The sequence below is a fragment of the Calonectris borealis genome, chromosome 3, assembly GCF_964195595.1.
Source record: "Calonectris borealis chromosome 3, bCalBor7.hap1.2, whole genome shotgun sequence".
NCBI classification, from domain to species: Eukaryota; Metazoa; Chordata; class Aves; order Procellariiformes; family Procellariidae; genus Calonectris; species Calonectris borealis.
Genome location: NC_134314.1, coordinates 61,347,014 through 61,363,472, shown reverse-complemented (window position 1 = coordinate 61,363,472; position 16,459 = coordinate 61,347,014). Strand labels below are relative to the sequence as shown.

Here is a 16,459-nt window from a genome sequence, read left to right as displayed (position 1 = left end):
TATGGCTAACTACATAGGAGTGTGTCCAGTTCAGGGAGTTCTGACACTGTGTCTTCATTTGCACCTGAATGCAGGTACTTCATAAACAACGACATGCCGTTTTATTTGGAGAAGTAACTAACTATTTGAGTATCACCTTGGAACTGTGTAGAAAATTCAGGGATCAAATGTAATTCCCTTGAGTAGCATTTGAATTACCTGAGCTATTCAGCATTTCCCATTCTCATTCATTGTGGTGACGCTGGTACATGATAGCTGTCTACGCAGCCTTGCTCTGTGCAAGCCCGATTCATGCCCCGAAAACAGTCTCTGCTCTCCATTAAAGGAAGCGAGCATTTCTCAGAAGTGCACTAGATGAGCATGCAATGCAATTGTAATAAGTGGAAGAACATTTATAGTTGCATAGGCAACTAATGTTTTCTGGCTAGAGTGATAATCTGAATTATTTTTCAGCTAAAATGGAAGCGTTTAAGCCATTCTTTCTAGGACTGTAAACTGAACAGCAGTGCAGACTAAGTGCAGCATTCACTCCCAAAGCACTGGTGTCTCGTTAGGATAAACCTTCTCTGGTGAAAGGAATAGTTCAACAGTCTGGTTTTTCTCAAGTAGTGTGTACATATGTGAGGAAAAGAACTACCTCAGGTTCTGGTCTGACTTGCAGCATTTAAAATTACTGTTTTCACCTATATATGCAGTTCCCTTTTTCCATTTTCCATTTGAAATGTGAACAGATGTTATCAAATTTAAAGCCTGATAAGAATTTTTTAACTAAGCTGCACCTTTTGCTCTATAGTATCTATAGTTATCAATGTTTCATAGCTGTGTTTATACCAATTATGAATGGAAATAAAACTTAATTTAACACAGTATATGTGAAATCTCAGCTCTCTAATATCTCTGTCTTTTTAATTACTTTATTTTTCCTTTACTTACCTCATAAACATTACTCCCCATAACATTTTGTAGGCTTCTTGCATTTCTGTATTTCTTCATGTTTTTTGTTTTGCGGTGTTGTTTTTTTTTCCTTCTCGTGGATCTCTATGTCTTTTCCTGTGCACTTCTCTTCTCTTTTTTTTTTTTTTTTTAATAACTTCCTACTCTTGGAGGGTGGGGATTAATTAAATTAATCTGGAGGAGGTAGAAAAAAGCAAGTAAATTTATTCCCAGGTCTGTCCCAAGAAAAGTAACTTTCTCCCCTCTGCCCCCAGTGTAGGAAGGTATCAACATGGAGGGGAGGAACATATGTACAGGAGGCCAAGCTGTCCTGAGAACTGGATCTAAGTTACTTCCAAATGAATTAATAACAACACAGTTCAGAGCGAGGTGTAAATTTAGTCCAGTTCTTAACACTGATGCTCAAATTTCTTAACTGGACTTTGAGAAAGAAAGTGCTTTTGGAGTTTGTGTGTGTGATAGAACTGTATTGTGTTGTAAAGAAATTGGTCTGTCAGAGGGCTTTAAGTATAATACTTCTTCCTTACTGAGTTGTGTTGTTTGTTGTTCCATACCATACAACCATTTAAAAGAAGAAAACAAAGAGGATTAATCCAAATTACTAAAGAATTGAAGATATTCATGTTCCTGTTCCTTACTGGGAACAAGTGCCCGCTCTCTGAAGATGCCTGAGGAGCTGGTGGACACTGTCGAATAGTGCTTTGGTCAGAGAGGTCATTGGACAAGGGAGTGAAAGTAGGACCTCCAGACACTGAATTCCTTTCCATCAAGCTGTTGTTGGCCAAGGCAGGAGGAGAAGGCAGAGAATGAAGTGGTTTCTGCAACTTAATTGCATTGGGATGCAAATAAAATTAAAAGAAAAAAAAAAAAAAAGTGGAGAGAAGTGCAGCCAGAACCTCAGCAAAGAACTTCTGGAGAAGTTGGAAGAGGGATTGTAGCCCGGTGCTGTCAAAGTATATGTGCCCCACAGGCTTCCTCTTTCTGCAGTCAAAGCACAGGTTGGGGGAACCTGTGAACCATATCATGAACATGCCCATATCCACCTTTCCTTGGAAGTTTTCCTTATTTTTCCCCCTTTAAGATTGTGGAATTAGTCCTGAGTATAAACAGGCCACCTGGGGTCCCTGCCCCCTTTGGTGGGAAGATAAATGTCTGGGTGGGACGTGAGGGTGAGGAAATGTAGTGAGTGGAGCATAAGCACACAGAAGTGTTCCTGATGCAGCGTTCAGAGCCAAGTTCAAAAATGCCAGGTATCTTGCTGAAAAGGGTAGTTTTTGTGAATGGGAGGTCCAAAAGGAGCTCCAGAGGTAGATGGGAGCTGCTTGCTCCCAGGACTCCCTTGAGACTGAAGAGTGCAGTGGTCATTACTTCCTAGCAAGGTGCCATGCAGATCCCCCAGTAAGAAGACCTGAGAAAGGTGCTTGATGGGGACAGCATTTGCCCGCCCACCTGCAGGATACATTGGGTTGTTAATCCATTGCCTTTGCTGGTCCCTTACATTGTCCCTAAGAATGAGAGATGTAAACTACTTGAAAAGATTGTGTATAGAGCAGCTGACTTGCTCTAAGCCTGTCTTGCACAGAAGACCTCAACAGGTAGTTATTTTGGGCAATCACAACTGCAAGTTTCTATCATATCACTTGACTCAGTCTTTACTGGTGTGCTTTCCTCTCTCATATCTTCCTTGTGGTTTAGAAATTCATCCTTCATCCTTTATTTTTTTCCTTCTAATTATTTTCCTTTTACTTTCAGCATATTCTACTTTTTTTTTCTTTTTTTGGTTCGTACAAGGAAGCATGAATCTTGACAATAAATTTGTTCTGGTCAGTGGTGTTGTTTTGCTACAGCTGTAGCAGAAGACAGCTCTGTGCTCTGGAGCAGTCCAAGAGCAATTCTTTGTTGTTACTGCCCGTTGGGGGTGGGACAAGACGTTGGATGTGAAGACAATCTCTTCTTTTCCTTCACGCACAGCAATTTCCCCGTTGCTTTGCAAGAATGAAGAATGAAGTTAATGACTACTACATAAATCTCATGCTACAGCTGTTCTTTTCATTGCCACTGGGGAGTGCTGTACTATTTCTGTGCTACTGTGTGTTTTCCTGTGCAATTATGCTGCAGAAGGTTACAGGAGACTGTGGACTATTCTGTGACCCCCGACAAGAATATAAATTTTGTTAAAATTGGTTGATCAGTTGTGTGCTGTGATGTCAAACCTGTCTGAAAGTAATGGCATTTTTTCAGAATTGTATCATGTTGATACATTTAGTAGAGTGAAAGCAGTATGCCGTTAATTGAGGTAATAAACATGCTTTTCTGGTGTGCCATAAGCAGCAAATCCAAAGCAAGTCATGTATATGAATGGTATAGAACTGCAATACATTGAGTAATAAATATTCCATTCAGTCGTCAAACCTTGTAGGAAGTTCAACTAGATGAAAAAGGCAATGTGTCTTATACCTACATGCTTGCCACTGTGGGAATTCTGTAGAAATGAGTGTTGTAAACATTTTTTCTTTCATTTTGACAGGTAATATTTGAAGCTGAAGTCTCAGATGGGAGAAATGGCTACATTGCCATTGATGACATCCAGGTTCTGAGTTACCCTTGTGGTAAGTAATGATTAAGAGCTGCATTTTTCTCTGTCTTTTCAGGACATATTTGATATTGCTGTAGACTGCTGAGTTTTCATCACTTGATCACTGATGTTCTTTGTTCTTTCAATAGTATTTTTGTTGCAGCTTCCAGGGGAAAACCTAGTGTTGCAATAGTGATTTACCTGGGTAAAATCTTTGTCTGCCAGAAGTAAAGTATACAGGAATACACAAGCAGAAATTCTTCAGTGTCTTTTTAGTCATACCATAGCTGGTATGCATAATCAAAATGGGTTTTAATGTTAATGTGTATACTCACTGATTAAAGAAAACTGAATTGGCAGGTGCACGTAGGAGATTTATCAGATTTCATGCCCTTGTTCTTCTTCTTCTTTTTTTTTTTTTTCTTCAAACGGACACAACAGATTAAAAAAAGAAAAGACTTCTGGCTATTGAATTACTGAAGAATTGGGTTTTGTTGTTTTGTTTTTGTGGACAGACTTCAGGCATTTATGTTTGCCTTTCCCTGCTTAATCCTGGGGAAGAATTACACACGTGCAAACAGAAGTTGCGATATTGAGTATATTCTATGAAGAAAAGGTTGTGAGGAAGAAATTATTACTGTGCATTTCTGTCACTTGTTATCACATTTTTTTCGGTAATTTGGTTCTGTTCAACTCTTCTGATCTCCCCCTAGACATCCCCTTTCTAAAATGGGATTTCATTTTAAGGTACCTCATGGCTGATAATTTAATTGTTTTCTGAAATGATCAAGATATAACACCCCCTCCCCCAAATTTGCAAAACGATGCCAAATAATATAAAGTTGTAATGGGACCCTCACATTTTGTTTTCTTCTACCCCAAACCTGTTAAGACCATAGCTCTCGAGGGCTACCAAGCTTACAGGGTATTTGAGTGAGTTATCTCTTTATATTTCAGCCAGCCCAGCTATCTGATGTCTGTACTCAGCAAATCTCTGCTCGGATTCAGTATCTGGCTTTCATTTTTTTTCTTCTGTTTTTTTTTTTGTTTTTTTTTTTTTCTTTCTTCCTTTGTGCTTTTTTTAAGTGCCAAAACAAAAGGCACTTGCGTACAGCCATGATGGCAGATTATCAGCACGATACAGTGTGATTCACATAAGCTCTTTTTTGTTACTGATGTTTAAACCCTGTTTGTTCCAGTTTGCTGGTTTTTCCTGTGTGTTGTGTTTTTTTGGTAAGCACAAAGAAATAACAGTTCAGGTACTGTTTTTGTTAGTAGTTCTTGAGAAAGGGATAGGCAAGAGCTGTGTAGCGTACCCATTCCTCAAATGTGTCTGTCGGCTTTCTTATATCTAATAAATCCTTCAGGTGGTTGTGCCACTGAGCTTTCCTAGGGGCTTTGTCAGTGTGGGAAATAGATTCGTCAGCTCCTGAAATACTATATTCAATGGCACAAATAATTTCATGTAGTAAAACAACAGAGCTCTGAGTTACATTGCAAATAATCTGAATGAATAGTATTTCTCTATTTGCCTGAGCAGTATCCTGTTAATTGGGTTTTTCTCAGTATGATAGGTTTCATACAATCAAAAGTCTTTGGGATAATTTTTGTAAAGTGCTGCTGACATTTTGGCATTTGATCTCTTTCTCTTGGCTTTGATTTTTAAAAGACTTTATTATAACTCATGTATAACATAAAGTCAGTAGAATCACCAGGGGAGAAGGGAAAGGACTGAAAGCACTCTTTCTTCTCGAACAGAGATGAAACAAATCTTGATGATCTTAAAGGTCTTTTCCAACCTAAACGATTCTATGATTCTGTGATTTTCTCTCTTCTGTTTCAGTTTTTTTGCCAAAGGTTGTTACAATATGCATCTTCAGGGAGACAATAATGTTGCTGGTACCTTTTTTAGCAATAAGTGTTATTTATAATTTTTGTTTTCCCCCTCTGCAGATAAATCTCCACATTTCTTGAGGCTGGGGGATGTAGAGGTCAATGCAGGGCAGAATGCTACATTTCAATGCATTGCTACGGGGAGAGATGCAGTGAATAACAAGTTACGGCTCCAGGTAAGGCCAACTCATGCAAGTCTGTTTGGCTAGAGGACAAGCTCTTTCTGGAGGTGAAATATTTAAATTCCTAAACCTCTTTTTCTTCTGCATGTATTTAGTTTAAATACAATTTTATCTCTGTTAAATGGAGAAACTTATAATCAATTTTGTAATGTTAAAAAGCTTGCATTAAAAATTAGAACAACTGGTGCGGACAGTGGAGGAGGGTTGGTCTTTAAGGCATTGTGGGCCTTCTCTCCTTGTAAATCAGCTCCTCTGTATCAAAATTTGTTATCATTAAATGCAGATAATTGGCATTTGGGATCTAGTAAAACACAGATGTAATACAGCTGTCATAAATTTTGAGGATTATTTTATCATATAAATTACAACTAATTCTTTGTCCAAGCAGGTGGCTGGAGGAATGTGGCTGTACTTCTGTGTGCGTATCAGTTTTACTCAGCAGCATATTTAATGGGACAACATGAAAGGACTGTTGCATGTCTTTTTTCTGTGTCTCCATAATAGGAGGGACTTCAACTTTTATCTGTGTGAAATTGGGAGTAGTACGTATGTTAGAATCTGAGAGATGACTGAAACCAGAAAATAACCCTTCTTACTAAAAAACAAAGAAAAAAGAAGAAACGAACACCACTATCCCCCCAAAACAACCGCTTTGCTTTGTGGTGTGGGGATGGGGTTACTTACAGTTAAGACCACCCGTTAAGTAGAAGGATGGCAAAGTTTCGCAGTTGCTCCTTAAAAAATTATATTTTGCCAGTTAACAAGGATTAAAAAATCACTAGTTGTATGTGTACCTTTATGTGTATGCTTTAGTTTATACATAAACCTTAAGCACCAACGCTCCTTTAGAGTGGTTTCTAAATATGCCCTTTAAAACTTTATTTTTTTTAATGTGTATTTCTATATATTTTCTGAACTGTAAAATATATACTTTTTGGGAAACATTGTACTTTGAAATGAACTATAATCAGAATTTTAAAATATCTGTTTTTTGGCAAGCGTTGTACTTTGAAATGATCTATAATCAGTTACTTCAATCTGATTTTTCTTTTAATAGAGAGTAGAGCTGACAAACCTTGAGTAACAGTTGCATATAGGCATGTGAAAAACTTAAAATTTTAATGAGATTTTTTTTTTAAATAGGTAGAATGAGATAGAAAAAATCCAATATGCAAAATGTATTACTGGACAAATATGCTGCAACATTAAAAAAGGAACACAAATCTAGCAGTAACTGCATTGCATTTAGTGAAAAGGTGTCATGGCAGTAGGAATGATTTATACTCCATGTCTTTGAGTAGTAACTTGTTTAAATTGAGCAAACATAAAATGCATTCATTGAGGAAGAGGAGTTTGATTTCAGAGACTTGCCAAACAGAGCACACAAAGCACACCAAATGAAATTCAGCTGGGTTTTGCTATATGAAAGGCAGGACTATAGCAATAGGAGCATACCAGCAAACCCGTGAAGCACCACCTTCAGTTGATCATGGGTCAGAAAGCCCCGATGGAGACAGCCAGCTGGAAATTTTCCCTATCGCTCACTCCTCGGAGTCAGATAACTCTGACAGATTATCCTTTCTAACTTTCGCTCCCCTGAGAAGCCTGGTTAGCAACTAGAACAACTCAGAAAACATATGTTTTGTCCCTCCATATACTTCATGAGTGTTGTGGGGTTTTTTTTGTTGTTGTCGTTGGGGGTTTTTTGGTGGTTTTTTTTTTTTGTGTGTGTGTGGATCACAGTTGTGGTAATTTCTTACAGTGCAAAAGGTAAAGTACCTTTGAGGTTATAAGTCTACTTGCTTGTGCTCATAATGTGCCTTAATATTCTTGAAGATACCTTGCTACTAAAATTGTATACTTGAACTTCTGTTCCCCTTCTTATTTTCCCTTAAACAGTGCCAAATTTTCACCAATTTAAAGGTGACCCATTTTTTTTTCTTCCTCCCTCATCATTCCACCCCTCCAGCCTACTTGCCCAACATAAGCGTGAATCAGCAACTTTCCCTCTCTGAATTCTCTCTCTTAGATGACTGTCATGGTTTAACCCCAGCCGGCCACTGAGCACCACGCAGCGGCTCGCTCACCCCCCTGCCGGGTGAGATGGGGGAGAGAATCAGAAGGGTAAAAGTGAGAAAACTCGTGGGTTGAGATAAAGACAGTTTAATAGGGAAAGCAAAAGCCGCGCACGCAAGCAAAGCAAAACAAGGCATTCATTCACTACTTCCATCGGCAGGCAGGTGTTCAGCCATCTCCAGGAAAGCAGGGCTCCATCACGCCTAACGGTTACTTGGGAAGACAAACGCCATCACTCCGAACGCCCCCCCCACCTTCTTCTTCGCCCAGCCTTATATGTTGAGCATGACGTCATATGGTATGGAATAGCCCATTGGCCAGCTGGGCCAGCCGTCCTGGCCACGCTCCCTCCCAGTCCCCTGCACATCTGGCAGGGCACGGGAAGATGAAAAGTCCTTGACTAGCGTAAACATTACCTAGCAACAACCAAAACATCAGTGTGTCATCAACGTTATTCTCACACTACATCCAAAACACAGCACTATACCAGTTAACAGGAAGAAAATCAACTCTATCCCAGCCGAAACCAGGACAATAACACAGCAAGTTACTGCTGTTGTGTGCAGCTAATAGTGAATGCACTCCTTTTCCTTAAAACCTGGGGTGGATCTGTATGAGCCTCAGGAGGCTCCGGAGTGTGACTTAGAAAAGGTTCACTTTAACCTGTGACCAAACTGCAGATTCATAAAGCCGAAATACCCAGAAAGGAAGAACCAGCAGATCAAATCAAATGCCTAAGTAATTGTTTTTGAGAGCCCTGAGCTGAAACATTCCAGGAATGTATTTTTCTCATAACAAGAAAGGCCATTGGAAAAAAAAAAAAAGGTGCAAAAATGAAAAACGAAGGGAGGTGGGGGAGTGGGGAAGAAGACACTTTCCAAGTACACCGTGTTAGAGAAAATAGCTTTTGGTTATGTCCTAATTGAAAGAGAAAAGATACTTCCTTGAGAAAAAAAAAAAAGAACAAGCAGCAAACAATTTGCTATTAAAACACATTCTTTGATAAGGAAAGATCCAAGGTGCAATCTGGGACTCTAGAGCTTTTTGTATCTGGAATGATCTAAGATCTTATTTGCTTGCGTTGAAGTAATAGAGATGTGCAGGCACAGGTTTCGTTACAGACTCTGCCAGTGCTCTCTGGCTCTCCCAGCCCTCTGTTTCAGAGAGGGGCTAAAGTAAATTCAGCAGCAGGAGAAAAAAAAATAGTAGCCGCCCTGTTCTGTGTTCAGAGTTGTGCAGTCCCACACCTGCTTCAGCCAGGCTCGGTCTGAGCTGCTGCAGTCTTGGCTTCGCCCTCCTCATCCCTCTCTGCACTGACGCTGGAGCTTTTGCAGCTTGCCAGTAAGTCAGTTCAGGAAAGTGATCTGGCTGAAAAAGATTTTGGCCCAAATTGGATTTTTTGTTGTTGTTGGGGAGGACTGTTTTTTTGTTTGTTTGTTTGTTTTTGTTTTGTTTTGTTTTTTTCTTTTTTAGCTTGAATTAGCTGTCTGAATTACCTATATAAATAGTGCCAGCAGGTGGAAAAAGATGGGGATGTTTGGTTAGAAGCAGGGAAGAGGGAAAGATTATAACCCGAACTGAAGTAAAAGTGGATCTCGGTAGCATGTCTCATTGTATTGTCTTATGTAAACTTTAATTTTTTTTTTTTAGTTATTGGGAAAAAACCCTGATCATATACTAGATGATCTATGTGCGTGCACATTTCCATACTTATGTTTTTCTCAGTGTATATATAATTAAGTGCACATACCTTTGTGTGTCTGAAAATAAAAATGGATAAAAATAGACAGAGCATTTCAGTACACTGTTTCCTGTGTGTTTTCTGCTGCAATGACAGTCTTTTCATCAACTCCATTTTCTACAAATGTATGCCTGTAAACATTTCAGACAAATAGGAATTAACATTGAATTGAATTTCTCCTGACTTTCATGGCTGCAGATTCTGCTCTTGTTTGTTTGTTTTTAGATTGTATCTGGTCTCTTGTCCCCCCTTTCATACCCCTTCCCTCCCACCCCTGCATTTTGCAGCCCCACTGGACCAAGGTCTGGGACAGTCAGAGCTCTGGCATTGAAAGATAAGCAGTAAAGATAACAGAAGTCTTTAAAAGTTGCAGCTGCATTAATATGAAACAAATATTTGCACAGATAAAGAGATTTAACTGGTTGAACAACATGATCTGAAACAAACCTTTTGTGACAGTGTGAATAGTAGGTGTGGGAGCGGGACAGAAATGCAGCTCTCAAATTTTTTTGTTCTTCACCTTTTCAACCTAATCTACTATCGAGTCTATTAAAATTGTGAGCTGAAGGATTCTCTTTATGACCTGCAATTATTAGCAAATTCTGAAAGAGTTTCAAAGTCCTTAGTTTTTGTTTAAAGTGAGCATTGATGTTGTTTCTGAAATACATTCAGTCTTGGTGTGTATTATCTTTTTTGCCTTCCATCCCCTTCTGAATGTAATGCTGTGGGTTTTTTCCTCAGTATTTTCCCTCTCCTCTTAAAATTTCCACTATAATATGTCACACACCAACAGATGCAGTTTGGTGCCACTGTACACACTGAGTGAATTGGATTGTGTGATAGGAGTCCCAAACCCAAGGTGGTAACTTAGCTTTTCCACCTGTTATGCTTTGGTACGCTCTGTCTTATAAGTTTCAGGAGTTAGCAGAAGTTCTTGCTGAAAAATTCTTTCCTGTAGGAGGTGAACATAAGTATATGTGTGTGTAATCTTAAAAGATTGAATGTAGCATGTATAGACATCATAACTGATCAGTTGTTGCCCACTTTTGCTGATTTTCTTTTTTCTAAAGCCTAGGAATTGTCTTTCTTTGAAAAGACACTTAAAGAATAAGGATTCTTTCATTTATTAACGTTTGATGCGCCTCGCTGGTTTGTTCACATTGATTTGCTGAATTAGTATATATAGGGCCACCTTTTTATTCTATTCCCCCTCCCCTTGTGAAATGCCGTGCATTCCAATAGAGTTATGTCAATAAATAACCTTGCAAACAAGAGTCACTTCTGCATGTTAGTCCTGTACTCGGGATGGATACGTGTTAAGTATTAAATATTTGAAAGAATAGCGCACACAGGGCATTCTAGACATGAAAACGCAGGGGTGGGGTGGGGTGTGATGGTGGGGCTGTTTGCCCATTTGATTTGGAGATTTCTGTGCGGAGAAAGCTTCCAAGGTTTTAAGCTTCCTTTCTTTACTAAGACAGTGGAGAAATAGAATTGGCTGAATAGGATAAATAACATTTGGGTACACAAAGACTCCGGAAAGCAGTGTATGTATTGTCGAGCATTTGTTCTGTGCATCTAATTGGGATATCAGAGCAATAGGGTTTTTTGCATAATCGGGCTGTGTTTAACGGCTTCCTGAGCTGGGAACAATTGTGGCTCCCAGAAGCCCAGTACGATTTTCAGTGTCTTATTGATGTCCGGTTTAACTGGACACTCGCACAGTGCGGAGAATAGAGCTTTTTGCTAGAACATCTGTTAAACCATATGTCTTGGCACCTGGTTCAGATGGCGATAACTGCGGCACTAATGAGTCCATCCATCATTGCTGAGCTTTGCATTAACATAGCATTGGATTAGGGAAAGCGGCTTGTTCTGGCTTTGCAGTCGGATGTGTTTTGCCGCGGTCTGCGGTGATACCATTTGCTTTGGCGAATCTGAAATTCAAAGGGGGTACCGCATGCGTTTAAAAGTTTAATACGCGCCTGGTAATCCAGTGCAGATTGCCATCAGAGCGGTGGCGAGTGGGCCAATCTGTCAGCAATAGCTGTGGGTGCTGGCTAACTGCCGCTCCACTTGGGCTGCCAAGGCTGGCAAGGCAGCCCCACTCTCACCCGTGGAGAGGCTCATCAGCGTTAATGCAGTCTGATGCAGCCCCTCTTTCCGCCAGAGGAAAATGTCGTTCCTTGTGGAATAACAGATAATTAAAGCAATTGCCTGAGAGTAATAATTGAAAAAGTGAAATTAAAAAGCATTATGGAAAATAAAATGCAAATTGCTGTAAAAACAATGGAGTCGGGCTGACCTCCCAGCGGTACCGTTACCGGAGGATGAACGAGCATCTGCATGGTTGTCTGTTCGGGCTCAAACAACTGGCTGTATCCCACTCTCTTTCTTGAGGAAACTGCCATAACCCTTTATGCCCTGTGTACCAGCATCTTGGGTTTTGGTGCTGGTTGCCACAGAACTGGACTTGATATTTAGCATTCATTTTTCTTGCTAGATACTGCATACGCGTGCTCTTTAACGAGTCTTTGGACTGGGCACATACAGATGGTATCCTGTGATGATGCATTCGGGCACGTCATTGTGCAGGAACAGTATAGTATATGAGGAATTTAGAGTGGAGAATGTATATGAGAACCCATGCCTCTAGCAGGGGGTTGAGGGACACAACATTGACTGGTTTTGTTGGGGGTTTTTTTTGAAAGGACAGTATTTTCTCTCAGAGGAAAGTGTTTGTGCCATGTAATTCCTCTCTTCCCACTGTATCCAGAAGGTGAAGACACGGATCAGTATTCAACAGGAGGGTTTGAAAACAGGCTGTGGGCCTTTGGGGTAAACCGTTTAGCTGCAGTCAAGTGTTGGGAGGCTTGCTCGCGGTCTCAAAAAAAGTGTATCTATGATAGGAGGGTCATGTCCAATTTAACTTTGTGTCATGTAGTTTACATGGGTTTACTTTGAATTTTTCATAGTTCTCTAATGTAACTCTGCATTTTGAGATCCCATTGCATTTTCATACAGGTAATTAACTGATTAAGGTACTGTTTCTTTAGTTTGATGATGAAACATTTGCTGTTACAGTGCACCTGCATGTTCACCGTTTTCATAACATTTGAAGAATGTCTTTTGTTGATTTGTTTAAATTTTACAACCCCTGAAAGTTAGGGGGAGGTGAATACACTTTGAATGTTAGAGAACCTTTGTTGTTTTGCTTTTTCTTTTGTGGGGCCTAAAGGAAGTTCAGAGAGGTGCCTCATTAGCACCTGCAGGGTTTCAGCTGGGGAACTGTGATAGAGATTTTTGGTCCCCTTGTTGCTACTAGTTGACTGTCAAGTTTGATGCTTTTTGCTGTTGAACTGAAATAAGTCAGTCAGGCCTGCTGGCCCTAAGAAGGAGTTGAAGCCATGATGTTGTGTGGAGGCTGTGGGAGGAGAGAGGACCGATCCCTCCGGGTTCGCTCTCCTCCCTGGGTGGCAGGAGAGGTGGGTGAACCTGTGAGGAGCCTCTGGGGAGACGGCAGATTTTTGGATCATCAGCATCATCTGCTCACGGCAAGTGCTGATTTGTAACGGTAAATATTACTGTCTGTTGATACCAAACCTTTTTTTCTCAGCCAGTAAAATGCCACTCAAGTCTACATCATCTTCCCTGTATCATCATTACTGACAGTGGCCAAGCAGCATGTAAGTTCCTTTTCTGTTGCACTTAAGGCCTGCACAGAAACTTCACTTGCCTCATTTTTCTCATCATTGCTTGCTTTTACTTATAGAAAAGATGTTTTTGAAAATGAGCAACAGAACAGGGAAGCATAGAGGAGAGGGCTCATCTTTTGCAGTGGCTTGTCTATTTTACCTGCACTTTCACCTCATCATATTTATGTTCTGGTTTTCCAAACATTTTTTTCAAAGATGTATGAAAAGCTGCCATGAAGTGATATTATCAAGCTACTTGTAAATTACGTGACTTGTAGTTTATTCTGTATCACACTCTGCTGACTCTGACATTGTTATAAAGAATATTCACCAATGAAAAATACAGTATTCATAACTTCATATTTGATATTCTCCTTCTAACTTGTTTGTTTCGGAAAGGTTTTTTTTTTCCTCCCCCCCGTCTTTTCGCTCTGTATTCACCTTTGATGCTATCTATGTCATTTAACCCTGAATGAACCATTCTCCCACTCTCCCTCCCCAGTTTATCGGCTTCTTGGATAAATATGGCAGTTCTCCCTAGATGCCCTGTCATCTTAGGTTTCAGCAACATGAAATACTGTAATCCTCCTGGTTTTAATTTAATTCTGCCCCAGTTAACTAAGTCCTCCAGCCTGCGTAGCTACCAGTCATTTAGTTTACACGGCAGCCGTTAGGGTTGTCATCCCTGCAGGTCTTCCCTGGGGACGCTGCTGCTCCCTCCCCTCGGCGGCTGGAGCACCAGGCGCTGGGGGGGCCGTGCCGGTGCTGGGGCCTGTGCCGGCGGCAGTGCCGGGGGGCAGCTCGCTGACCACCGGGAACACCGGGCACCGCCTTCTCCTCCTTGCCGCTTTGTAGTTTGCAGCTAGACCAGCTGAAGTGGAAGTTTGGTCACTCTGTGTGGTGCTGGTAGTATTTCCTCAGCCACCAGTGGCTTAAACCCATGTCAGTCAGACACCTGAAATTAAGACAACGTTTATAAAAACATACGTTGTTGTAAATTCCTTGACCGTTGAGTCCTGTGAGTCTTGTCTGTTAACGCGTGCAGGTTGTCTCCTCTTCGGCGGTGTGATGTGCGGCAGGTAGCCTAATACCCCAGGCCCTAGTTTCCTCGAAGAGCTGCAGCACTTAATGAATTGCAGAAGAATAAGAGCAGCTGGTATACTTGGCTGCTTCTAGAAAAGGGTAAAATTGTCTGCTGAGAAGTGTTTGAGGAAATGTCATGGGTGATGTTGGTCTTCAGTAGTGGTTTTTTTTGCAAATTTTTTCCTTCGTTGTCTTCTCCTAACTAATCAGATTTTTTTGTTTAGAGCTGCAGGATGAATACTGTAGTTCAGCATGCTCTGCTTAAGGTGACATAGGTCTTTAATCCAGAATTTGTATTTCTGTGAATTATGTTTTTTTAAAAAAAAAATCAACAACACTGCATTCAGGAACTATAGCTTTCTGAAAAACTTCTTTTTTTTTTTTTTTAAATATAGATTTTTTTTTTTTTTTGTGGCATGTGTTAGATTAGGTTCAAAATAAGAGGCTTTAAAATGTCCAGAGAAAGTGAGTGTAGTTTTTATTTGTGCAGTGGAATGGCCAGGGACACTGTAGTATGAATTTTGCTATTTTGCCTCCGGTAGATTTTATTATAATAAAATAAATTAGGATTGCCACCTCTGAAGGGCCAGATGGCTCTCAATTAGATTATTTCATGAGAATCTTTGCTTGCTTCAGTAGGAGGTTCAATGCAGCGCAAGAGAAATTGAGCTACTTGAAAGTGGACAAGTTTGAGTAACAGCAGTGCATGTAACTAAGACATTTAAAGTAATCATGGATTTTTCTGTACTGCAGTGCAGCGTGCAGGATAAAACTTGGCTTGTCTCATTTATTCAAGATCTTCAGTATATGTTTGCATGGGAGAAGCTGTGTTGCTTTTCCTGCTAATAAATGAATGTGTGGTTCATTGGAAAGTAGAATCTTAGTCTGGTTTGCCCTGCATGTAGGGAGACCAGCAAATTAAAGCAAGTTGTATTAATTTCCTACTGAAAAAAAGTTTTACTTTAACTGCATGCATTCTCTTAAACACTGATCAAACAAAAGAAATTGCTACTTCACCTTCTTGTATACTAAGAAGAAAATAGGACTATCTAGGCATATTATTTAAGGTATAGTTCCAGTTCATGTTCTGCTTGAAAAAAAAAATTTCTTAGGGCTTAGATCGTGTATTTGTAAATAAAATTAACTGGGAAAAAAAAATCCCAGTCATTTGCTTTTTTGTGGGTGGGGAAAAAATTAGAATTTTATTTATCATTTCTTACGATAAATGGATGTCATGCTCTATTATGTTTCTAGTATGTTTATGAGTTTTAAAGTCCCAAGAATATATTGAGACATTTGTGTAAAAGAATAAAATAAAAATAATAACAAAGAAATTTTTTTAGAAAGATAGATTTTTCTCCGTTTGGAAATTGTGTCCTAAATGCTGTAAAAGCATGTGCTGAAAAGTGCCAGACAGCTACATGTAAGTAAAATTTAAAAAGTATAGTTATTTGTGTTGTTTATTCCCCTCACATTGTTTTATTTTTCGAAAACATCTTTTGGCAGAGATCATGCGTTATTGCTGGCATTCAAACTATCCACATTCAACCCTTTTCCCTCTTGCAAAAAATGGCATTCCTCCCTTTACACAACGTGTAAAACCAGGAACGTTTTGGAGCACGTTATTTACAAATTCCCTTTTCCTCGGGGCAGCAGAGGTGTAATTCCCCGGGCTGCTGGGGGCATCCTTCCAGCCCTTCTGCTGTCCGGTGAAGTTTTGATTGCACCTTTGGGGACCGAGCTGCCTAGGCAAACTCCCGGCTTGCTCCCTGCTCCCCGCACAGATCCTGCTCTCTCCTCCGCTCCCTGTGGCCGCGCAGTGAATCCGATCATGAGCTAATCCGTTTGGTGATGATAGTATCTGGGGAGGGCATATGTTTTCCAGGAAGGTTTTTTTTATTCCAGGTCAGTTTTCTGTGTGAGCACAGGAGTGAAGGCAAGGAGGGAGCGGCTGGGGGCCAGCTGAAGTGGGCGCTGCTGCCAGAGTAACGCGTGTGTCACTGCAGCCGAAGTGTTGACATCTTCTGATCTCTGGAGGCATCCTGGCATCCAGCCGAGAGCCTGAGAAGGCAACCAGAGTTGACTGTAATTATTAGCAGTGGAGTGGACTTATTTTAAGGTGTTTACACTAGGGAAGGGACAGGGATGTGTAAGGTTGAGCTGTCCAGGCTGATAAAAATCACTTGGTATGAAAAAAAGGAGCTCAGAAAAATTTAGAGGGAACATCACCACAGAAAGTTATGGTATCTTATTGCTGTTT

At 40.3% G+C, this 16,459-nt stretch overlaps 1 protein-coding gene across 1 annotated transcript in view; it reads left to right on the top strand.

Moving 5' to 3' along the window:
• PTPRK (protein tyrosine phosphatase receptor type K) overlaps window positions 1–16,459 on the top strand; it is a 424,966-nt gene that overhangs the window by 190,952 nt on the left and 217,555 nt on the right. Inside the window, exons 4-5 of the mRNA XM_075145810.1 lie at window positions 3,482–3,563; window positions 5,483–5,598. Of these exons, the coding sequence (XP_075001911.1) occupies window positions 3,482–3,563; window positions 5,483–5,598 (198 nt within the window). The remainder of the gene's footprint in view (window positions 1–3,481; window positions 3,564–5,482; window positions 5,599–16,459) is intronic.